The sequence below is a fragment of the Rhagoletis pomonella genome, unplaced genomic scaffold (assembly GCF_013731165.1).
Source record: "Rhagoletis pomonella isolate Grant_MI unplaced genomic scaffold, Rhpom_1.0 Rhpom_scaffold_00002, whole genome shotgun sequence".
In the NCBI taxonomy this organism is placed as follows: Eukaryota; Metazoa; Arthropoda; class Insecta; order Diptera; family Tephritidae; genus Rhagoletis; species Rhagoletis pomonella.
Genome location: NW_023458556.1, coordinates 4,074,347 through 4,098,788, shown reverse-complemented (window position 1 = coordinate 4,098,788; position 24,442 = coordinate 4,074,347). Strand labels below are relative to the sequence as shown.

General features: G+C 35.2%; 3 protein-coding genes across 7 annotated transcripts in view; 1 reads left to right on the top strand and 2 right to left on the bottom strand.

Moving 5' to 3' along the window:
- The window catches only part of LOC118732901 (probable serine/threonine-protein kinase kinX), a 13,330-nt gene extending 6,439 nt beyond the window's left edge, over nt 1-6,891 (top strand). For 2 of the 3 annotated variants that reach the window (XM_036462020.1, XM_036462021.1), the window contains exon 2: nt 4,403-6,891. In XM_036462020.1, the coding sequence (XP_036317913.1) occupies nt 4,404-5,666 (1,263 nt within the window). In that variant the 5' untranslated portion in view covers nt 4,403 and the 3' untranslated portion in view covers nt 5,667-6,891. Of the gene's footprint in view, nt 1-4,089; nt 4,115-4,402 lie in introns of those variants that run through there. The other variant, XM_036462022.1, reaches the window with a different exon arrangement.
- Nucleotides 1-24,442, bottom strand: part of LOC118732900 (serine/threonine-protein kinase S6KL) — a 164,296-nt gene that overhangs the window by 117,279 nt on the left and 22,575 nt on the right. For 2 of the 3 annotated variants that reach the window (XM_036462017.1, XM_036462019.1), the window contains exons 6-8: nt 23,355-23,453; nt 23,119-23,277; nt 10,098-10,186 (exon numbers count right to left, since the gene is read on the bottom strand). In XM_036462017.1, the coding sequence (XP_036317910.1) occupies nt 10,098-10,186; nt 23,119-23,277; nt 23,355-23,453 (347 nt within the window). The remainder of the gene's footprint in view (nt 1-10,097; nt 10,187-23,118; nt 23,278-23,354; nt 23,454-24,442) is intronic. The other variant, XM_036462018.1, reaches the window with a different exon arrangement.
- On the bottom strand, nt 19,952-22,988 carry LOC118732903 (autophagy-related protein 101). The gene has a single exon (XM_036462023.1). It carries the CDS (start codon nt 22,604-22,606, stop codon nt 21,950-21,952), a length of 657 nt encoding a protein of 218 aa, XP_036317916.1. The 5' UTR covers nt 22,607-22,988; the 3' UTR covers nt 19,952-21,949.

Genomic DNA, 24,442 nt, shown 5'->3' with positions numbered 1-24,442 from the left:
TTTTTAAATCGCTTAAATTAATGTCCGCCTACTGGTTGTTGCCTGCCAGTTTTAAAAGCTGCTGCCCAAATCCGTTTAGTATGCAAAACGGCGCATTTATGTAGAATACAAAAATCGCCTGATGAAGGCGATTTAATGGCACGAATAGTCTTTGTAATGTGACTTATTTAAAATTCAGCAGCTCATTCAAGAAATCTGTAGATGTGTAAGTAAAGCATATTAAATGCAGCATTTTAAAGTATTCCGTCTGATAATTAATAATATGATAATTACTAAATGATAATTCCGAGTAGATAATTAAATTAAGCGCTTTTGTTTTTGCGATTTTTTCATTAAGTTTATCCAACTTTCTGCTGTCAACAACAAATTAGCAGTCAGTTGAACAATGCCGTTTTCATGAAAAATCATGGAATTTTTCAATTGAGCGTAACTACATTTAAAGAAAGAATAGATACCATAAACTTCCCCCTTTTGGGTATTGCCATGCGTTTCTGTGGTATGTACTCAAATATGCTGATCAACTTAGTGCAGAGTGGCTTATTCAAATTTTGAAATTGCGATACTTCAGAAATTGCGATTTGTAGGAATATAATAATTCTTGTAGACAATTGTACTTATGATCCTACAACTTTTTCCTATAAAATTTCGTGTTAACACTTATACTTGAAATATATTGAAAAAGACGGGCTTCGCATTTGTTTTAAGAGTGAAACTAGCAAAATGGAGTAATTGAGTTTAAACGTAGGATAGGCCTTTTACAGTCACTGCTTAAAAAAATAGAAAGTTTCTGAGCAATACTCCTCAAACTCGTAGAGCTTTCGCTTGGCTAAATAATGTCTTTTAATTTTGAAAATCAGTATTTCTATGTGTAAAGTTTTATTGGGCAGCCTTTTTTCCTCTCGGTTCAAGTCATTTAAGCTTTACTTTCTAGACAGGATGTACACAGAACAAAAGGTCTAAGAAAAATGCAAAGGTTGTCTCTATGGAAAGTCCCTAGACGGAGTTGTAAGACAGACGTAAAAACGAAAAAAATTCAATAGTGATTTCGTTGTGGTTTCATGAGAAAATTGTTTAGTTATTTTATTAATAATAATATTTTAAATTAAAAAGAAAACTTTATAGCATAATCTAAAAAAGGCCAAATTTTGAGTTGTGACTCTTTTGAAGACGGTGTGCGATATGTATGTAAGCATTTATTAATACGGTTTTTCATATCAATATGAGAGTAGGGTCTTCTTCAAAAAGCGAAAGAGATAGTATGACATATCTTATTACTTTTGTTTTCCTCATTAGGGAGTTTTTTCTGTGTACTATTACTATTACTATTTTTAGTGTTGTTTTCCCACTAAGCGGATGCATTTTTGGGGTTTTTTCTGATTGAATTTTTCGTTCAAGACGCTTTCCTTCTGCATTTTCCAGATATTTAAGTCATAGTTCGGAAAAAATAAAACAAACGAATAATTTAATTAAACCGGGAACCTCCTGAAAGCTAACAAAGAGTAGCACGCTCCTCTGCACACTCAGCCACAGCCGAATATGTATAAGTGCACGCTTTTAAATGTTCAGTTTGAACAAATAAAATAAAATTATTGCCTTCAAATAACATAAATAATAAATCTTTTTGAAGTCGTTTTCAATACGTTTCCGGATACGAACAATTTGCGAGACTGCACTGCCGTTAAAACTTACGTTTCTCTGCTGGCTGAGTAGTCATTGTACGCACACGGATCTCGTTTATTCAGGTTAACTCTAAATCAAAGACAGACTTATGTATGTAACTATCAGTGATGCCAATCAGGGGAGAATTCTCCGATTTTGGTGGAGTTTGAACTTTTCGGGGGGATCGGGGGATGGCTTTATATATTGGTGGAATTCAATATACAAACGATTTTGATTAGAACATTCGCATTGAGGATAAAATTGCATTTATAAATTACAACTTGTAATAACAATCTCTCATTACGTCGCATAGACACTTTTCACTTTTTTCTCGTTTTCATTTGACACTCTTTTCATTTTCGCCAGCAAGCCATCGTATCAGTTGTTTATATTATAACAACAAGTGTGAATGTACCTAATTAAAAAAAAAAAAATTATTAAGACAAGCTTTTTTTAGTTGTTAATAAAAGAAGGAAAAAAACCTACCCCGCGCCACCTAACGGTTGAATTTTCTGTAATGTTAATTCCTTCCATTCAAGTAATATACGTTTTTAATATGACCCATATCGGACCATAACTACAGAATTTTCAAATACTTCGACATCTGCGCCATCTAGGGGATTAATTCATACTTCACATTGCATTGTCACCGCGATCTGAGCTAAGTTTGAAGTTCCAAGCCTCTAGCTCATCGGGAAGTTGGTTAAAAATTGATTGCAAGATTTGATTACACACAGGTGAAACATAATAAAAGCTTTGTAAAATTGTTCCATTCACAATAGTGGATTTTAGCAGGAATTTTGGGGAACTAGTCTCAAGAGAATTGGCAACCCTGGTACCTACCCAATTTGCTAAACGACTTCGTGTCGACGTCGTTTCCGACTCGTTATGGTGAACAATTTTTTCGCCGGCGACGCTCGCCAACGAATCTCCGTCGGATGAAAAGCACAATTCGCCGTTGGGTCGCAAAAACGATTCGCCAAATGATGCTCAAAATCTTTTACAAAAATCATATACATAAATCTAATTTAAAATTGTGTGCGATATTTAAAAAGACAAATCAGGAAGATTTCCCAAAGTTTTCAAACTTTTCGATCTGAATGAAATGAAAAAATATGAAACAGTTTTATAGCTCAATAAATTTTAGTGTAATATGTAGAGTACAAAATTCATATGGAAAGAATTAATTCGATTTGACGTCGTTTCGAGCTCACCCAAACGAATTCACCACGCCGCCGTCGTAACGTCTTCGATTCGATTAAAAAATTAAGTCGGGACAATGTTGCGTTTTGTATGAAAAGAAAACGACTTCGTTTCGACGCCAAACGACTTTACCAAGCCGACGTCGTAACGACGTCAATTCGAACTCGTCCTTGCTCTGTGGCAAATTGGGTATATGAAAACTCGCAACTTTTTTGATTAATTATTTTAGGTATTTATCAATATTCCTCTACATTTACCTTTTATTAATATACATATGTATGTAAGCATGCAAAATCGTCGGCAATGAACTACCTATCCACTTATCTACTCATTGTTTGCTAAACAAATAATAAAAAATGTATGTACATATTTACAAATCTATAAATGTACATGTGAGTATGTAGTAAATATTTATTCAATTCAACGGATCATCAAATAAACTGAAAGCTTTAAGAATGATCACATAAAGTAATCAGAACAATTGTGTGAATTGTTTATTTACCATAACTATCAAATTAATTGAAAGTAAACTATTGAATTTCAATTACTTATTCTGTGCGAAAATTTGAACGAAGCATGCTTTTGCAATACGTCCAAATAAACATACGTATGTACATAGGTACATATAATTTTATTTATGCACACAAAAATACCGAAAAGCGACAACGGCCGCAGTTCGCTATATAATTAGCACCTAAGCTAGTCTGAAGAATATTCTGGAACTTTTAGCTCCCATTAAGTAGGCGCATTTTAGCACAATAAAGTAAAACGTAACCACATACCACATACTTACATACATACATACATACATACATATGTGCATGATTTACGAATGAAACTGAATCAGTAAGAACGCCCCATGTCCCATACGCCATTCATACGTTGAACTTGCTTATTAAAAATTTAGTGGTCACGGCGTTCTCGTGCAAACATATTTGCTGCCCCTGTAGTGAGTGCAGCAGAGCACAATGGATGCTTCCAGATTACGCTCACCGGCTTTTAGTTGCTTCATACACATTTCGTTGATTAAATTGTAAGCTTCCGTCATTTGAAAAGCGGCGCAGACAATTCAATCGAATTAAGCATTCATCGTGCAGAGCGAGCTGTTGTCCGTCCGTCCATGTTGGAAATTTATCATACGATTTACGAAAAGACTGATAAAAATACACAAAAGACTATACTAAAATTACATACAGCGTGTAAAACGTGTAAAAATTATTGCATACTTTCAATTGTAAAGCAATCTTCTTGTGTAAGCAGCATACGTACATACATACATACATACATACATATGTACTTACTTTAGTATCTATTTGGGCTGCATTAATTTGACCTTTGCAATTGATTAAGCCCTGAGAGGCGCCATTTCCATTTCATTCAACAAGCAGAGTTTAGTTGCGTAACTAGTTCGTATATATGTATGTATGTACTAAAATATATGTGTGCATACATATGTATGTATGTATGTAGTTAATAAAATAAGCAGGAAGATTATTTGAAATCTCCTATCTATATATCTTCCTCTTTTCTTATTTTCCAGTATGAAGTTCCAATTATTCATCCTCTCTGCTCTGCTCGTCAGCGCATTCGCTTTACCCGTGCCCGATGAGGAAGTGTCTCCGGTAGTGCAGGCGGCGCCACAAACCCAAGAAAAGATCGGTGAATTGCAAAAGGCAGAGGAAAAGATTATCGATGCAGTCAAGCCTATCGAGTCGCGCGCTGCTGAAACTCCGGCTGCCGCCGCCGCCGCCACACCCATCGAGGAGAAAAAACTGGAAAAACCTGCAGAACTTCCATTAAACGCGCCCGATTCTGAATTGAGCCTAAGCTTGCCCGCCGAGAAAAAGGACGAGAAGAAGGACAAACAGACTCGCGCTGACAATCCGCTGGAGGAGGCCAAGGCACTGCCTGTAGTTGCTGCCGCACCCGCTAGCGTCGCCATTGCCGCCGCTGAGGAACCGAAGCAGGCCGAGGAAACTAAGCCTCTGATCGCCCTTGCGGAACAAGCTAACATTGAAGGCAAATCTACCATCATTGCTGAAGCGGTACCTGCCGAACAGAAAAAAGATGAACTCTCTGCCGCTGAGGAAACGCCCGTGGTGAAAACTGATGCTGCCCCAGCTGCCGCGGCCGCGCTCGCCTCAACTGATGCAGCTCTATTGGAGGCCAAAAAAGAGGAAACTCCCGCACGTCAAGAACGCGTTGGTGAAGCTGTAAACGAAGTGGACGCTAAGGGTGTGCCCGCTGCACCAGCTGTTGTAGATGCAGTGCCAGAAGTTAAGAGCTTGCTCGCTGAAGAATCTGCACTCGCTGCCGTCTCCACCGCCGATGCTGCGCCAGAACAACCCACCGATACTGAAAAATTACAACAACCAGAAGCTGTTAAGGAACAATTGAAAGCTGCTGCCTCCGAGCCAGCTGCTGAGAAGGCGGCATTAACGGCGCAAGCGCCAGCCGGAGACATTCTCCAACAAGCAAGTGAAGAGAACAGCGCCAAGGCATTGAAGGCTGAGGAGCCAACACAACTATCCATTGCCGCACCCGCCGTACCAGAAGGCAAAAAAGTGGAGGAAGCCGCAGCCGCCGCCGCACCTGCTCCAGTTGAGTTGCAGCAAGAGCAACAAAAAGAAATCAAGCCCGAGGTAAAAGAAAGCGAGCCCAAGACATTGGAGGAAAAGAAACCCATTACTGAGGCTGAGAAACCAAGCGAGAGCAAGAAATCTGAGGGATCCAAGAACGCCGATTCATCCGGCTCTTCCGAGTCAAAGGAAAGCAGCGAATCCAAGGAGGACAAATCAGATTAGAAATCTAAATGATAAGATCAAATACCTCCCCTCCATAAGTTTACAAAAACAAAAAAAAATTTAAATAAAATAATAATTTGACAACACTTCAAGACAGCCATTAATCGGGAAATGGATTATGCAAAAACAATACGACCGACGTAAAGTGGTCACAAACTCAACGCTCTTAATAATATTTAGCTAGTTATTTTAGTTGTAAAAACTATTTAGAAAGAAACTAAATCAACAAAACGGACAAAACGAGGGACCGAGTTACTAATATTTACAATAAACAAGGCAAGCATTAGTACCACATAGGCAGTGATAACAAAAACACGGCAGTTATAAAACAACAATACAAGTCAAGATCAGTAGTTAGATGCCGAGATGACAAACGGGCACGTTGACTGACGACGTCGACCGCAGATGCAGACAATCGGCTTGAGCGTCGTCTAGATTTGTCATCGGCAAATTCAGAGGTATTCCAGTCCTCAACAGCATTAAATACCGAAACAAAGGTTAACATCGCTAACAGTGGAGCAAATGTAAGGACAAACCAAGAAGATGGCACACACAAGCAGTAATACTTACACAAGTAATTATGATACATACTACATACATACATATGTATGTGTATATCATAAATTATTTACATAAATCAAAATAACATCTAAGCTTAATTAAATTAAAAAAAAAAAGAACATACAATTAAATCTACATACAACACGCTGTAGGGTGATGTTAGAGTCGAGGGAATATCTAATTTTAATGTTATAAGTATTGTACGAGTAGTTATTGCACAAAACTACTTTTAAGTTTTTTAGCCACTCCGAATTGGTAGAAGAAATACATTGCACACACGCACACATACATATGCGCACGTATTTATGTACGTACGTGTGTGGCGATAACCCTAGCATTCAGAATTGAAAAGCAACTCGACAGCAGAATCCGACAATCCGACCCGCTCAATAAAAATAAATACACATACCAATATTTTTAATAATACAATACACCAACATACATACATACAAACGTTAGATAATATTGTGGATCAATTACGTTTAATTTTTTAAATTATATATGTACGTTTTAATTTTTATGAAAAATTTCTGCTGGCACTTGCAAGTTTTCAAGTTTTTTTTTTTTGGTCTTCAATTATCTATGCGCTTTTATGGTGGCTGCGACTTTCAATTACATTTCGAACAAAAACGCACTTTGGTGTAATTGAAATGTTGTTGGAGACGCACTCAATTCGGATGTGTATGGGATAGCAAACAAAATACGTTGGTGACTACATAACACCTACATATACATACCATACATACCATACATACATATGAATTAGATGTATTTGTACGATTTTTATATAGACTGACATTTTTGGATAAAAAATAATAAAAAAACAATAAAAATCAACATGCATATTGTTATTTATTTATTTTAGGCAAGAGACGGCATAGCAAATAGTTAAGAAACTGCACTAATGTAGACGAATTACAGGTTTATGGTGGTGACTACTTTCTTGGCATTGGCATGTCCGGGAATAATTCAAAAGTCCTTGCACAAACACACAGACTTTCATCTAACGCGCAGGCGGAAAATCGCGCAATGAGGGACAACCGACCAACATATGGAAAATTTTAAATTTTAAAAGTTAAAAATTAGCACATCAAATCACATAGTTTTTAACCCGTTTTAGCCCGCGCGTCAAGAAGAGCTGGACTGATCCTTTTTTTTAGTTGATCGCACTTTAGATATCGGTGCGCGATATCATAAATTAAGAGCCGACTGTAAATGCCGAAAATTGGCAGAGAGCTCGGCTGAAACATAGCAAAAAGACGATTTTATGTTTCTCTGGAACATTTTCAGAAAACGGTCTTACCACGTTTCTATCCTTAGGTAGCGAGAGACATAACAGTACTTATAATCAGGGACCAAAAACAAAAGGTATGTTCGAAACTAAATGTCGCTCTCGTAGTTTTGTTCCCAAGTACGCTTAAATGGGAATTACAGTATTCCCCGCTTAGTTGCACTTCAAAAATTACACAATTTTTGGTTAAATTAAACAAGGAATCAATTTACCGATTCTCGTTTAATTGAATAGTTCGATCAATTACAGAAATTCTGCTAAATTGGACAACCTAATCAATTACAAAAAAATGCATGTCTGCATTTTAAATTTAATTATATTTACATAGTTTCAACTTTGAACAAAAAAAAAATTAAGGCAATTAGCGCTCCATTCACCTACAATTTTTACGAAAGTTTGTTGATTTTTTTTTCTTAATATTGAACAAAGCTTGAAATTTGAATTTACACTAGTTCTAATAAAGAAAGAACTATATTTTTATTAAAATAATAACCAAAATTAAATTATAAAAAAAAAATATCTGAAACTTGTCAAAATGTGGTGCGGTATAATGTTCGACCACGTATGTAAACATGTGACAAGAAAATATATCAAAAATTCAACGCTTGAAGGAAAGCTTTCGACAAACACATAAACAGAGTGAAGTCCCACACTGTATGCCGTAACGTGTGAAAGGACACGGTAGATATAGCAATAGCCACTTTCAAGCAGTTTGTTAAAGATCACAACATTCTAGTGACCAAGGAACGCTGGAACAACTTTCGCCTTGCGAAACTTGCAGCATTACCAGGTAGTTCTATCAAAGGAAACGCTTAGGGGCCACTTCCTACCAAATTACCAAACTTGATAAATAAAGAAAAAAATTACCAATTTTGCTTATAAATTACCTAATCATAACAAGAACGAACGAATCTAGTGGAATAAGGCTAGTGTCTCAGAGTGTTGGAATTAAACAACGGTCTTACTGTAATAAATATTGGCAAACTCAGAATTCAATCTAAAATTGTTATATACATAAAGAAAGAGATATATATGTATGTGCATAAGGAATACTGTGTAAAAATCTTAAATGCAAATATTTAATCACTTTTAAATAATATGGCTTTTAAATTAAGGCGTGCGAGTAAACGTGTTAGATGACTGCGTATGGCGCTACGGGGCGTATACGTTACATAAGGGAGTGCGGCGGGTATCTGAGCATGAGTGGATATTTTTACTTTTTTCGGGATACCTTTTTTTAAGTTTTCATTTAAATACAATTTCGCGATGGACTCTTGTTCTTTATAGAAGACTGAAAAGGTAATGCATTTTCTAAGATAGGTGAACAACTCGTGAGATTTGCTCATATATGTACGTAAAATGCGAGTAAAGGGATTATTCGATTATTATGTGAGTAAAGATTCTGTACATAGAGTCAGGTGTTGTACCCGTTATTCAGTAACGAATACATACCGTTTGCTACAGCTCTATGAAACATAATTATGTAAATAAAGTCAACGAAAGACTTAAGACACGAACTTTTCTTTCACAGTTTACCCTAATGATAAACGATCTGGAAGTTAAAATGATCCAGCTTTCTTCATCTTTCTGCCCCTCTCATTCTTATTGTAAAGTTCTCGATTCTACTTTTGATAAGGCTACACCTAATTCCCTATTATATAAGTTATTCGGCCCTATCGCGAATTTCACATGAACAAATATTCCCAAAAATTATAAAGCAAAACAAAAACAATTTTTCCGATTTCTATGTGGGTTCTGCGCAAAAATACTCTGATATGCACAAGAAACGTTGTATGCCTTTGACATGCGGAAGTCCCTCTTCTCCGGCAACACAGAAAGGAGAATTCAACTTAGTAAGGGTTACAATCCCTAAGCGCCGCGAAGGCAAGAAGCAAACGCAACAGCTGGTGGACCTTACAAAATGCATGTTTTCAATGGGCTGGAAGCGGTTATTGCATTAACTGGATTGAGAACCACTTCTACAGGCATAGGAGGAGTTCTGGCTTGTGGTTCAACAATTCAACCAGAAGCTGACATGGATGCGCCCATGGTTACTTTGCCCGGCAGCTCCGCATACCTTTGCGAGTCCATTGCCATAGCGCGCTCTTACTCCACTGCTGCAAATGCATCAGAATCCATAATTTTCCTCAAAATATTTAAAGTCAACTAATTTTACTATAAACAAGCACATGATGAGTGCTTTTTTAATTCCTTTCCACTTTGTTTTCCTTCATACAGCTGACTTCGAAAAACAACTGATAGCTGGCAATGCTGCACATTTTTCCGCAAGGGTTGCAGCATGTCGATTTTTCGTTTTTCGTAACGTAGCTACGAATTACGAACTACGAAAATTCGGGTTCTAGAATAAGGGTGTTCGACACGGTTGCATTGCTCATAATACGAATTTCGCATTCAATCTTCGATAACCATCGAAGGCACTCATAATAAGGGCGGCCATGTGACAGCTGCCCATTCCAAATATGGCCATCAGGATTCATAAAAAAATCTTTGATCGGATTTTTGAACAGATTTTCGGACTTAAATGACTTATTGCCAACGCGATTATGATAAGTACTTACCGTTCGGATGAGCATTTGGCAGATGAGTATGCCTAGTGACCACCAGTCGATAGCGTGCCCGTAGGGCTCACCACGCAACACTTCCGGAGCTGCCAATAGATAAAAAGAAAGACAAAAAAAAAATGTTTATATATTATTTGCTAGAGAGAATATTTAAACGATATTTTATACGAATTTCATGTTTTGAGAAGTATTCATAGCTTAATAACTTCAACGTGTCGCCTGTATTTTTTCACCTCTATCTATTGGCACGTTGCGATAGAAGTTCAAGGCTGTTATTTTTATTGATGCAACAAAAGTGAGCAACCCATGAGCGAAATTCAGTAATCAAGAAAGAACACGACCGAAAGAGAGGGAGCTTTGTTGAGGCCACTTCGCCTTGTTCGACTTAAGGCCTATTAAAAACCTTATAAGCAATGCGATGAGCGTTGGCCTTGGGATCGCCCATATGAATAGATAAATTCAATGAAAAAAGTAGAAAGGTTCGGATAAAAGCTTTCCTACTCAATGACGGCCCTAGTAAACGGAACAAGACCTGTACGTAAACTGCGAAGGACGTATCGACTGCACGAAGTATGCATAACGCTGGCATCTACACTTTTTTTGCAGTATTTTACGTTTTTATGAACTCCAAAAATGGAATGGTGGTTTTAAAAAATACTGCATTTATATGAAAAAATACTTTTCTTGCTAACTTAGAGCCAGTTTCTCAATATCTGCTTAACACTAACTACAGGTTAAACATCAACAGACCTCAGATTCGGGTTCAGCGAGTCGAAAACCGCATATATATGAATTTTCAGTTTTATTCAATGAATTTTTCTGACGTAATGGAGACTAACAGACCCCGGAATCGCATTCAGCGCGTCGAATAATAGGGATATAGAGGTTTGGTTCAATATCCAGAAACTCTTTTTTGTAAACCTGTGTAATTATAAAAACCTTAACAAAAATTCAGACAAGAGTGATACACTGCACTTGGAAAAGCCGAGCCCTACCTAAAACTCTGACGTTCTCTGGATCACGACATTCGGTTTCAATGCAACTCCACATTGAACAATTTCTGGTTCTACCCGCATTTAGGTGGTAAACCACAGCCACCACGGTATTCCCCGAAGGGGCCGTACCCATGAAAAGACCGAAGTAATGCTCACCGGCGAGATTTGCTCGACCGGCTCGACTCACACTAGCACGACTTACACGACTACTTCACTCAACATTCATCTCCATTTCAATAAGCACACTTCATACCCTCTGGCTTCGTCTTGCTCATCACACGTCTTACTCGCCTCGCTCGTGAACAGCCTCCTCCAACCAGGAGAGGTGACTCAGTTCGCCCAACTTTCACAACGGCTCCAGCTGCTCAACTTGCATCACCTTCTACATAAATTTTTTCCACGGTTTTCCACCAATTTTTCCACCGTTTTTACAACATTTACCTTCATTTTTCATCATTCATTCAACTTCATTTTCACCATTTTTCTAGTCGTACACACTCCGGGGGCGTTCTGTTCCCCGTGGTACCAGATTAAAATCCCTTGGTAGACTTTCGAAAGCCGTAGACTTCTACCAGTTGAGCCTCCATCAACTCAGGACTGGTAGCCTTTGACTGGGGCCCCGGGCTCGTCACACCCGTGGTTCCGCTTTCGTTTCGAAACCCCCCTGGCGAAACGCACATTGACAATCAGTACAAAACAAAATTACAGCAAACACATCATTTCGGAAAAATGTCCAGAAGTACAGGAACGCAAAAAATCATATATATGTGCGTTTCGCCAGGGGGGTTTCGATATATATATATAGATCTTCCTACTTAAGGCCATCTATATATATAATACGCGAAGGCATTTTTTGTGCAGCATAAAAGATCTGCACCGTTCGTTCGATTTTCAAAAATGGGGTGTCAAATTAAAGCGCTTATGTTGTGGATGCTCAAGAAGGTTTTACTTTTTCAAAAAAGCTGCCACCTTTTCAGAAATTAAGCTCAAGTTAATTAAAAAGTTAAATCAATTATTAAATATGGGTTTCAATCGAAATGGTTTTGAAAAGGCTTTATAACTTAATTACGTATAGGAGGGTCGCCACATGTTAAAAAAATGTAATTTAATTTTTATTAAAGAAATTTGGTAAGTGAATAAGGTATCGCTATATGGGTGTCATACAAAAGAAGTTTAAGAAGGTAGTAGTTTGGAAATAATTTGAATAGGGTTGCCACCTATTTGAGAAGTCTAATTCAACTATTTTTTATATGAAATATTAACGATGGATATCAAATGAAAGAGCTTCAAGAAATACTTAGTTTGACAATTTAGAACATTTTTGATATGTTTGAGGGTTGCCCCAATTTAAAGGGCTAAACTAAAATTATTTAATAAGTTAAATGAATTACTAACCGTTGGTCATCAATGGAAATGGGTTTAAAATCCTTTATTTACGAACTATATTTAGGAGGATTGCTACGTGTTTAAAAAATAATTTTCCACATAATTCATCAGTTACATGAAATATTTATAACAATGTCAGACGAAAAATATTCTTCACATCTGCACCGTTACTTCGAATTTCCAAAATGAGAAGTCAAATTAAAGAACTGGGATTCTACATAGGTTTTATTTTTTGAAGTTACAGGGACATTTGAAATTTGATGAAATGAAAACCGACACCATGCGAGACCTCTCATCACTGAGAAATGGTTTAGATTAATCATTAGGAATATTTTTAGAGGTTTAATTAAATGTTGTCGTTTTGACGCCATGCGAGTTCACTAGTATAAAGTTATTTGTGGATTTCAGTTCCTGTGAGTCACCGATAAACTTTTCCCAATGCCTCTTAAACTTTGTATTCCGCAGTACTTTGGCCTTTCGCATGGTTCCTACCGAGAATATGGACACTATTATTTTTCTCCATATGCATATGTACAATATAACTGGTGGACACTCTAATGTATTATGTATGTGTATATTTTCTGTGTATTTGCCACACAAATAGCAACTACATATCTTTACCTTAGGGCCCTAACTAATATTCTTTCGCAAATCAGCTTCTACAAAGGTTGGTAGATTACTCACCCAGAATTTTGAAGAAATTTCCAACTTTACTCTACATGAAGTTTTGTAAATACTCTGTAAATCCATACAATTTTCCATATTAAGGTAACGATAGTATGAATGCACAGCAGGCGTCCAATTATACAAAATCTCTTGCATACGGATTTGTTTTGGGAATACTATAGGAAATATATATTTTGCGAAAGAGAGTGATTTTCTAGTATTTCCCTTCGAGAATGAACTGGACTTCACTTTCCCTCTTGTTGCTATGGTTTTAATATATTTTTTTCGAACCCATCTCAAGTGTATTTCCATTATACTATGAACGTTGGAAAACATACGAGTACATACATATATATTATTCGTAATATTGGACGTCTGCTGAACTTTCAAAGAAACATAAGCAAATGAAGAAAATCGCAAATTTATGTGCAATCAAATCAAAAGAAATAGACGAACAAGCAGACAGACAGACAACTGTGGGCGGATAAATCCTATCCAACGTTGGGTAATATTCCGAGAATAAATAACAATGCAATTATTTGATATTTTTTAAAAATTCTTTTTTACTTAATTTATTTACATATTTCATTTTTCACATCTTGTTTTTGTGTTTTTGTTTTTGTTTTTGTTCTTGCATTCATTGGGCATATACTCAACTAGATATACAATTATATTATTTCCATTGCTACAACTAATTGAATAATGGTTAAATATTCAAGTATGTATGTATGTATTTATGTATATATGTGGTAGAAATCGTCATAAACACCATTATTGTTGTTATTATCATAATTTTTTCATAATCATTATCACTAAATTACTAAATATTTATTGTTTATTATTAAAATTATGAATCATCGTGAATTGAAGTATATTATACACAACAAGCCATATCATTAATCGTGTTTCAAAAATTATACATGTATTCATCCTTTTCATATTTCACCTTATTCTCTACTATTTTATTTAAAAAAAACTTTTAGACATTTCAATAGTTTAAATTTATAATTACATAAACAAATACGGTAGACAGTAAAGTTGCAGAAAAAATTACCCAATATAAACTACATAGTAAAAGTAAATATTAATTATATTGTATCTTTGCTTACTGAACATTTAAAGTTTAATTTTCTCATATATATATATATATATATATACATATGGTGTATATATGTATGTATGTATAGTATGCATCGTCTTCATTATCATCTTAATCAATTTTGTCAAATGCACATACACATGTGTGTGTGTGTGTACGTATGCATGTTTAAATACAGGTATGTATGTTTAAATGTACATATATGTTAGTGTTAATCAATGGCTTAGAATTAGCTACTTTATGTATATTTATATGAATCACAATTATTTTTTGTTGTTGTATCAGTTATTATTGACGTATGCAAACGTGCAATACATAGTTCGCAATTAATTATATCAGATTCTTTTCGTTAGAAGACGAGCCATTTTGCGTTAAGACAGGCTCCATATCAATTTAATGATTTGTTTTTTTTTTTAATATTAATTTTAACATTTTAAATAATAGTTTGTGATACCCAGTTGGTTGCATTACAAAAATTAAAATAATATGCAACATTTTAAGACTTGTTTTACCAGGTTTTACTACTGACTAATGGTAATGGCGGATGGATGCGTCTTATATAAGTTTCCATTTTGATTTGCAACAAGATTGCATTACTGTTACTCTCATACTAAGCGCGATACATACACATAAACTTATTCCTATACTATATACTATATACATGCCTGTGTGTACCTACATATGTAGGATTAAAATTGGTAATTTATTACTTTTTTAGAATTTGGGAAGTTTTTGCTTATTTCTTCGTCTCTTTCGGCTAATCGAAATCTACTGTTCAAATCGTTGTTGCACTAAATAATAACGATGAAATTGATTTTCTTTTTTGATAATCATAAATAACTTGTAACTTGGAGGAAAGCTTTTCGTTAATTTGTTTACTACAAAACAACTAAACAAAAGATGGTAAAGTGTCCAAAGATGAGTGCACCAATCGATTAATGGTTAGAGTTTGACGATATACATATGTATGTACACATAAGTACATACACTGGCGACATATTATTTAAATGGTGCTAGGTATTACATACATATGTAGCTATCAATATGTATATAAATTTTCTGTATTTATCTTTCTATTTTTTTTTTTGTTTGTATTCAATTCAACACATTCGCGTCCTTAGTGTCGGTTAGAAATGTCCTTCTTCACGCATTATGGAATCGTTTAATAATAATTTCCAACAGAATTTTCATAACGTAATAACCATGGTATGTTTTTGAAAGAAGACACTATTCTGACCATTTTCGGCGGACAAAATTATTTTCCAGCACCTCTGAGTCTTGTGTTGTTTGCACTCATAGTTCAGGACGTAATAGAAAAAAGCTTTGTTCAACGAAAATGGATTTCACATACATTTACCCACATGCATGCATCTTAGTTATTCTATTCCATAGAAAATATTTGAATTTGTTGGAGTGTGCAAACTATTTTCCTAAGGTATAAATGTTGCTAACATTCTCGGTTAACTTATACTATTTAAAGTACTATTCGTACTTCGTGATCATAAATACATGGAATTTAGTTTATTTTCAAATCGGGCTATAAATATAGTGTGTTTGAATGTCGTGGTGGTAAACAGTTATAGAGAGGTTCGACTTAAATCAGGCGTTCGAACGGCCCGATTCTATTCTTTGTCACGATAAAATAGATAAAAGTGCAGCTTAATATTAATAACATATAATATTAATATATTATTTATATTATATATAAAATATATGACAATTTGTCTGTATGTAAATGTGGACGTGGGTTTGTGCTTAGGGACCATCTTTTTAAGATATATGTAAATTGAAAAGAAATGTATGTCATTTTATTAATTTGCCGAAAGCAGTTACTAAATATAAGTATGTTTGTGAATATAATTTGAATGGGTCGATTTAATAAATCAAGAAAACCGAATAGGAGTGCGCATAAAAAAAATTTGGATTTCTTTTACGAGCAAGTAGCAACATTTGCGTTTTTGATAACTTCACGCAGCAGCAGCTGTAGATAAATCTGGCAGCAAGAGCTATAAGGTATGCGAAATCAACTTGGATGGCTTTAATGGCCAGTTTCGCGGCTATTGGAGTTCGAATACAACTGCAACCACCCTCAAAGCTGATACATATGTACATATTATGTAAGTAGAACAAAATTTTAAACTTTTTTTTATCAACTTCCAGGTGGCCTCGTATTCGAATTTTTAAACAAGAAGTACCTTATAAAATTATTAGTTTTACAGAATACTTTTTCCTTTGTCTAAATTTTTTTTGAAGACGACAGGGCGGTACCGAACGAGCAAACTTTGTACCAAACGCTGTACGTTTAAAAATCAAATAATATCTAAGACCTCCTCAAGTATTGAATCCCAACAGTATCGATAGTTGGTTAAAAGGGTTCCATAGCTAAAAATCTGTTTGATTGGGTTTAATTTATTTATTCCCAAATATTAAAAATGTGCTTAAGGAATTCGCACCCGCTCCTTAGTTGTCTTTTGGTAGACTTATGTATATGGGCAAATTTTAAAAACAGGTAACCTTTGTTTTATTTAGCTTTATTTTGCTTTTGGATATAATTCATAGATGTTAACTTGGAGCCCCAAAAAAATTTTGAATCAATTTTTTTGCAAAACTTTTGAATTGTATGTAAATGTTTTAATTCAAAAAAAGATTAAAAACAGGTGAATTTTTTTATGTAATTTTTAAGAGCTGAAAACTTAATTATGTCATAACTTTCGAAGCACACCATATACTGATTTGAAATTTTATGTGCAATTAAGCACTATCTAGTAGGTAACTAAAGTGTGCTTCAAAAACTAACTAAATGGCAAGTGTGTTAATTACTTTTCAAAATTTTCGGTTTATCGCGTATGATTTTTGAAGCATTTCATTTTGAAAACTTTTTAAGCATGTATTGTATTCTACAAACAATTACGAATAATTTGATACCTTAACAAGAGGTGTGCTTTCAAGAATTAACCAACTTTTAAAGATAAAATATTCTGTGATCTTGAGCGTAATTTTTATTCCAAAAACATCTTAATTGAAGGCACACTTGGAAAATACGTCAAAACGATCTAAATCTTTTTATAATCAGTAGTCCTTATAACCAAGGTACATTGAACAGGTAGTATCAGTAGAGCAGCTGATTTGATTTATTTTCAAATTATTTGGTCTCGAAAATGTCAAATATTTTTAATTTTTTCTCACAAAAATTCTGAATTGTTAAAATCCATTTGCATGTGAAACCTTTTTCCATACAAAACAAGCGATTGAATAGCAGCTTTTGGAACGTTCGCCCAACTCAGCAGCACAACCGCTGATTACTGGCCCTTGTAAAGGATGGAGCAATGCTTCGAGAAGCAAACAAATTTACTAGGAAAGAAAGTTGCAACAATTTTTATTTTTTCCAATTTCAATTTTTTATTTTTTATAATTTTTTGTATTTCACATGGCACGCTTTGATTTAGAAGAAAAAATTCAGAACAGTTTTTGACACTTTCGATACCAGAAGCAACAACAAAATACACGCAAATGTTGTTTTTGCTCTACTGATACTACCTGTTTAATGTGCCTTGCTTATAACATTACATACGCCTGTAAAATGCTCCAAAAAAAAAAATTTTACTAGAAGGTGATTTACTAATTTTTAAGAAGGCTCCTTCTTGTAGTGAGAATATTTCGAGCGAGGTATCAAATCAACTTTTTAGGCAAAGGTTCTGATACTTGCTCCTACTTAATTGAAGCCTTCTGAACTCAATGGCGTCCCCAGTTTTGACAGATTGGCTCCACTTTTCGAGATAGCGGTACTTGAAACTTTCCTTCAATTTTAACTATTTTATAAATAACTCCCTCAGTTTTTACTAAAATTTTGCACATGCCCGTATTTTAATATTATCTTAACTATTCCATAAAATCATCGAAATCGGTTCACTATAACATGTAGCTTCCATACAACTGGTTGTTAAGAGACGTTGGCTGACTTCCAAAACGTATCAATACAATGTTTGGATACTGTTATACTGCGATATTCGAAATGTTTGTATATGCATTGCATATTTTAAATATTCAATAGAGCAATAAACAATTTTACTGAATTTTCCATATTTAAAACACCAATGGTAACCAATAACAAACGAAGCATCAACTTTGTTTCTGATGCGCTGATTGCTGTAGCGATGCGTTTCGGTAACTTTTCGGATGCGTTTTGGAAAAGTACACATTGTCAATATTTTGCAGTTCGGCGTTATGGAACATTATACATTGTTCGTATGCAAAGCAATCGACGTTTTGGAAGCCAGCCGTTGTTTCGCGTTATAGCTCCTCCAGTTAAGTAGGTAAAAAATTTAGTAGTATTTTTATTCATCATGAACACTGTTAACTTTGTTTTTATGATGAAGTTAGGGGCCAAACTCCATATCTGAATAAGCAGTTGTAGGGAAGCTATTTGTTAAAGTGTGCCTATTTCGACGATTTTCAGAATTAGTTAAGGAAATATTAAAAAATAGTAATGTGTAAAATATTAGTAAAATAACTTAACAACTAATCGAGTTATTTATAAAATAGTTAACATTTAAACAAATTTTCAAGTACCGTTATCACGAATTTAATGAGTTCAATTAAGTGAGTTCAACTTTCCAAATTTATTGCTCAAATTTTAAATTTGCACAGCGTAATTTGAACCCGACTTATTTGTTTTCTATTTCAGCGATTTAAATGTTTATTCCGCGTCTTGAAGCACTTGATGAAAATGGATTGCACTTATATTTATCAATTTATTAAGAGATTAAATTAAAAAATTAATTTTTTTTGTGCCTATTTTTTAGATTTGCCCGTAGTGAAATAATATAAAGTGTGCCAGATAGCAATGACATTAATGTATATGCGTGTAAAAAAAAAACACGGCTATTATTTCACTATGGATTTGCCCATATCTATGCTTTGAACTTCTTATTAATTTTTCCCAAATACCTTTTTTCATCTGAAAAATGTGTAAAATTGGTTAGGTTTTGTTTTCTGGCCGTTTATTGTAATCTTTGGATTGTTTTTTGAGCTCTAGGCTGAGGATAAATAAAACAATTGGATGTCTTATGGTGTTTTCGTTTCTACAAAAAATGTTGCCTTTTCATTGACCGGTTGTTAGTGTTTGTGCTTAGAGGGCAATGAGAAGGTAACATTTTTCGGGAGAAACGAAAACGCCATTATATTCCTTTTTGTTTATTACTGCCGATATTTCGCATTTAATCTAAAGACATCTTCAGGACTGCATAAAGACAATATACATACATATACAAATACATAATTATTTACAAAACGTACAACAAAACACAACTTACAATCGTGGCTTTTCCTAGTCGACTAAACATATGCGCGAAATGCATTAACAAACAAACTTGGTGACAATAAGTGTAAGCATGAAAATGTAAACAATTCAAAATACAGTAATCATAAACAAAAAACATACAAACAACAATACATGAAGCGATGAGCAGCAAGACGAAGATTAAAGGCGAAATATCGACAGCAATAAACAAAAAGGAATATCAGACTTCCAATTATTTTATTTACCCCCCGCCTGGAGCTCTCAAAACAATCAAAAGATGTGTAAAATTGTAAAACAAGTCCATGCTTCAACAATTTTTACCCAATTAAAGCCAAACCATTTGTATGCAATTTAGTTTTAGTTTTATAAAGCGATTTTTATGAGTGTATTATAAGCGTTATTTTTAAATTGAATGCATTGCTTTTAAATCCACTGAAATATACAAAACTTTGGAATATATGTAACAAATTTTATATTAGCCAAACATTAATTTTTCGATATCATGTTTTCAGCTTCACTAGCTCGCTAGCTTTCGGCATTTTTGATTCGTGGGTTTCTCATTCTTGCACACCAACGCGATTTACACATACACATCACACAACAATTAAAAACACTGACGCTACACATTCAAAGCAAGTCTACATTTCTTATACATACTACTTTTCATATATTTTTTTTTCATATTTTCTTATTTAGTTTTTAAAAACGTGTGGACAAATAAACTACACGGTATGTACGTTGGGTCAGGTGAGTTCGTTCAGTTGATAATAATTCATTCCCTACAAAATAATAATTCATAGCATTAGAAATTGCTACTTTTCTTACTGTTACATTTTTAAATTGTATATTTTCTTAAGCTTCATCAGGTTTTCTTACACAATCGGGTATATTTTAAAGATGCATCAGAAAGTAAAAAAAAAAAATCTTGGATTTATAAAGTTTATTAAAAGATCTAATTAGCCGGCATATAAAAACTATTAAATTAGAAACATATTTTTAACTTACATACATAAAACTTATCGAATTTCTTAAGGAATACGAACTAGCACTTAGGTATGCAAAATTATTCGCATTTACTGAACATCGGTTAATTATCACGTTTAATACACAGAAATTATTATTAATAAAAACTATGCATACTTGCACGAATTCATATGTTTGTAGATCACAAAAATCATATTAAATCAATCATAAACAACATAAATTTCAATACACATGAGTTCAATTTAATCCAACTTAACATAGGTTTATAAATTTTCTAACGAAGGTACGCTTTGTCTGGCTTAAACGGTACAACTTATGCAAGTAAAATATCATAATTCGCAACGTAATACAAAAAAAAAAAAAATAAAACTAATTATGCATGCCAGTGCACTAATAAATAATAGCGTTAATTCAAGACACAAGCGAGTATAAAAAGAATTTTTTTTCAATTGTCACGTTTTTGGTTGAATAATTCAACATCATTAAGCCAAAGCAATGCAGGCATAATATGCAGGGCAGTTCAAAGCCTTACAAGTTTAAAACTAAAAATGAAATAAAAAATTCAAAAGTAAAAAATTACCAAAATTCAAATTTCGAATATGTATGTATATGTAAGGCTTGAGCCTTTTATTTTATTCAGCATGTTGGTAATACTACGCAAGCGGACCTTAACCAGCAAGAAAGCACTCAGTTATTAGAAATGCAACAAATAAATACTTTCGAAGTACAAGGCGAGTTATTCATGAGAAAGTTGATCAATATTTACATTAGGTATTTTAAAACCTATGTACCTGTGTGGTACGCATGTTTATTTCAGCATTTAAGATGCGATGGTAGCCATTCTGTTGTAGAATTTTGTATTTAGTCAGATTGTAGACAATTATTTATTCTAATTTATTTACTCTTCATAAACTGAGTGCCTCTTGACGTTGGTTTCATTTTCGGTTTCTTCAGTGTTCCAATAAATACAGCCGTAAACAATTAACATTAAAATTAGGGTTAGCAACTAAATATATATCCATATGCTTGAATATGCATTGTATTGTGTGCAGTGGTTAATTGAGTCCAATTAAAATGGCCCGAGGCGATTATGCTTACACAAGAATAACAAAATCAAACCGCCCAAAACAGCCAAAATTGATTTTCGCTCGCCAACCTTATCACCGACATAGGTGGAGGACTGGTGCCGTACTTGCAGCTCATTTGCATCGCCGACAATTGTTGAACTACTGCGCGCTCGGCATGCTTGAGAAATCATAATACTTGTGCCACCACTGAAGTACTTTCCACTCGCTACAACAATCGTATCCTTAGCACACACAGGCTGTAGTTTCACGATATTTTTCTTCAATGATTGCTGCTGCTGCTCTTGTTGTTGTGGTTGTTGGCGGTGGCTGCGCTCACTCGCGACCACCACACGTCACAACGTAAATGTCTCCTTGAAAATCTTTTTAACAGCGTTGGTGACCGACGGTGTCTGGGAGCCTGCAGTCGAGTAATCAAATTTAAACAAATACGGCTGAACATCGGGATACGAAGTGTCAAAAATGAGATCCAGCTCACTTTGGCTCGGTGTCTTCGGTACATAATCCGATCGATTCATGAGCTCCGTAATATATATCACTTTTTCAGTTAGTAAATCTGAGACATTCTCACGGCTGAGCTGGCGATCGTCTTCGTTTTCGTATTTGATGAGATCTAAATGAACAGTCCACACTTCCCAGGGTATGCATTCCTGTTGGAACAGCCAGCGTGATTTACGCTTTTGAAAAAATTCTAAACTTATTTGGCCTGAGCCGCAGCTTTCGTTCGAGCGCAATTTCTCACTGAACACGTTGATAGCTCGTTTGACGGTGCGCAGCAGACTGTCGGAGGTGCAGCACACATAGGTGAAGTCAATGAAGTCGCAGTCCACATCGGTGTAGCCGATTGTGCCGATAGAATATTGAGCATCCCCCGTATACATATACTTTCCTTGGCAGCGATGAAAAAGCACCGTATGAAAGATGCTGGCAACAGCCTCGTCTACTTGACGACCCTCGATAGTGAGGTCAAAGACCTGCGAGCGAGCATTCATTTTCGAATTAGGAGGCGTGTGAAATTACCTTGAGCTGAGGCAGCAGTTTGTTGAATTGAAGTTTATGAAATTTTGACGCAACAATCAAAATGAATATCTTAACACTATCTTAAGCGCTTAAATACTAATCAAGTGCGTGAGGAAATTTCAGAATACAATTAAATATTTTTACAGTTTTGCTCTTTAAATAGTTGTTACGGGAATTCTTTTCAACTTAACGAAAATTTGTTTTGATATTTCGAATGCGGTGATAGTTTTTGGGGGTTTTTTTTTGTTAGTGCTGGGTGCTATTATTCGCCTGATCTAAAAATAGTCTATTTTAGTTGATTGTTTTTTGCACAAATTTGCGTTTTCAGAAATCGATTTGCTTATTTGGTTGTCTGTTAAATAACATTTTCTTTTAGTTGTTACTTTTTAAATAGTTGCCGTATGCCACGGTATGACTGGACACTTTTAATGTATTCTTAAAGGTATGGTTATTTGTGGTTGATTAATTTTTCTTTAAATCGTACCCATATATTGGAAAGTGCCGCACATTGTTCGCGTAGTTGCACCCAAGCGCAGCCACTTGCTAAGCCCGAAATCAGTTAGTTTTATGTGGAAATCGGCAGTCAGCAGAATGTTTTCCGGCTTAACGTCACGATAAATTACACCAGCATTGTGGAGAAAGTCTAAAGCGATTGATGTAAGAAATGCCAAAAAATGTTAGGAATCATTCAAGGTTTTGGGTATAAAATGAGGGATTTACCAATAGCCAGTGCGATTTCCGCTAGATATATCCGAATAAGTTCCAAGGAGAAATTAGTCAGTTTGCAGAACAGTTCCCCGTTCGGCACATATTCTAGAACTAGAAACGTTAATTGATTAGATTAGGCCTAAATAAGACATGAAGCTGTGTAAATTTCAATATAATAGGAAAATACATGTAACTATTAATTAAATCATTAACTAGGGCTTGGAATAAATGCATTAAAAACAAGAAATGGGTGCATTAAAAATGCAACAAAACTTTAAAAAAGATAAAAAAATAAAAAATACACATTTTAAATTTACAACCAACCAACGGCTGATATTTCGCCAACTTGATCTTTTTTATATCGTCTAACCCTTCCAATCGTTGTTAGTCCTTGGAGCAACACCTCGTAGCAGAGTTGTTCCGCATTGGAGCTGGCATTGAGTCTGCTCCGTAAGAAAATACAGCTCCATTCGGATTCCACAACGATTGTTTGTAACTCTTGCAACATACAACCCGCCCCAACGCAATGGTGGCTATTTCGCTCATCTGAACAACAAAACTCCCCTTGTCTTTCTCCTCCTACTTAAGCGTTGTTTGCTGAGTGAATACCAATATTGGTACCTGATGCCATTTGCCCGGCGTGTCAGAACAGAATATATCGAAACAAGGCAACATGAAACGCCAACCTGAGGAGGTGCCATTTTCTGGCCTATGCCCCATCCGTGACTGGGCCACAGGGCAAGGGGGTATGCTGCAGAGTATTTTGAAGAAAGCCAGTTTTTCAAGGTGGTCACTGCTGCAGTGTAACGCTTCTCGCCCACCAGTAGATTCGCCGAAATTCGACCTGATTTCCCGGCTGTACTTGATACCCATCTACAGAAGGTCATTCGTATCAGGTATTACTAACTACTATTATCAGTAGTGAAGAAACTTGAGGCCTAGAGGACTTATCTGCTGCTTAACACCAGCGAAGCATCAGCATGACTTGCACGGAGTGCACAGCACCACCACATCATTTAACTTGTAATTGTCCCTGTGAGAGAACCGCCGCGGTAGCGTTCGACTTGCTGAAAGTTTTCGATACCGTTCGTCCCACCGCA

Excerpts from the sequence above, each read along its gene's own strand:
- LOC118732903 (XM_036462023.1), bottom strand. The coding sequence starts at position 22,606 with ATGAATGCTCGCTCGCAGGTCTTTGACCTCACTATCGAGGGTCGTCAA.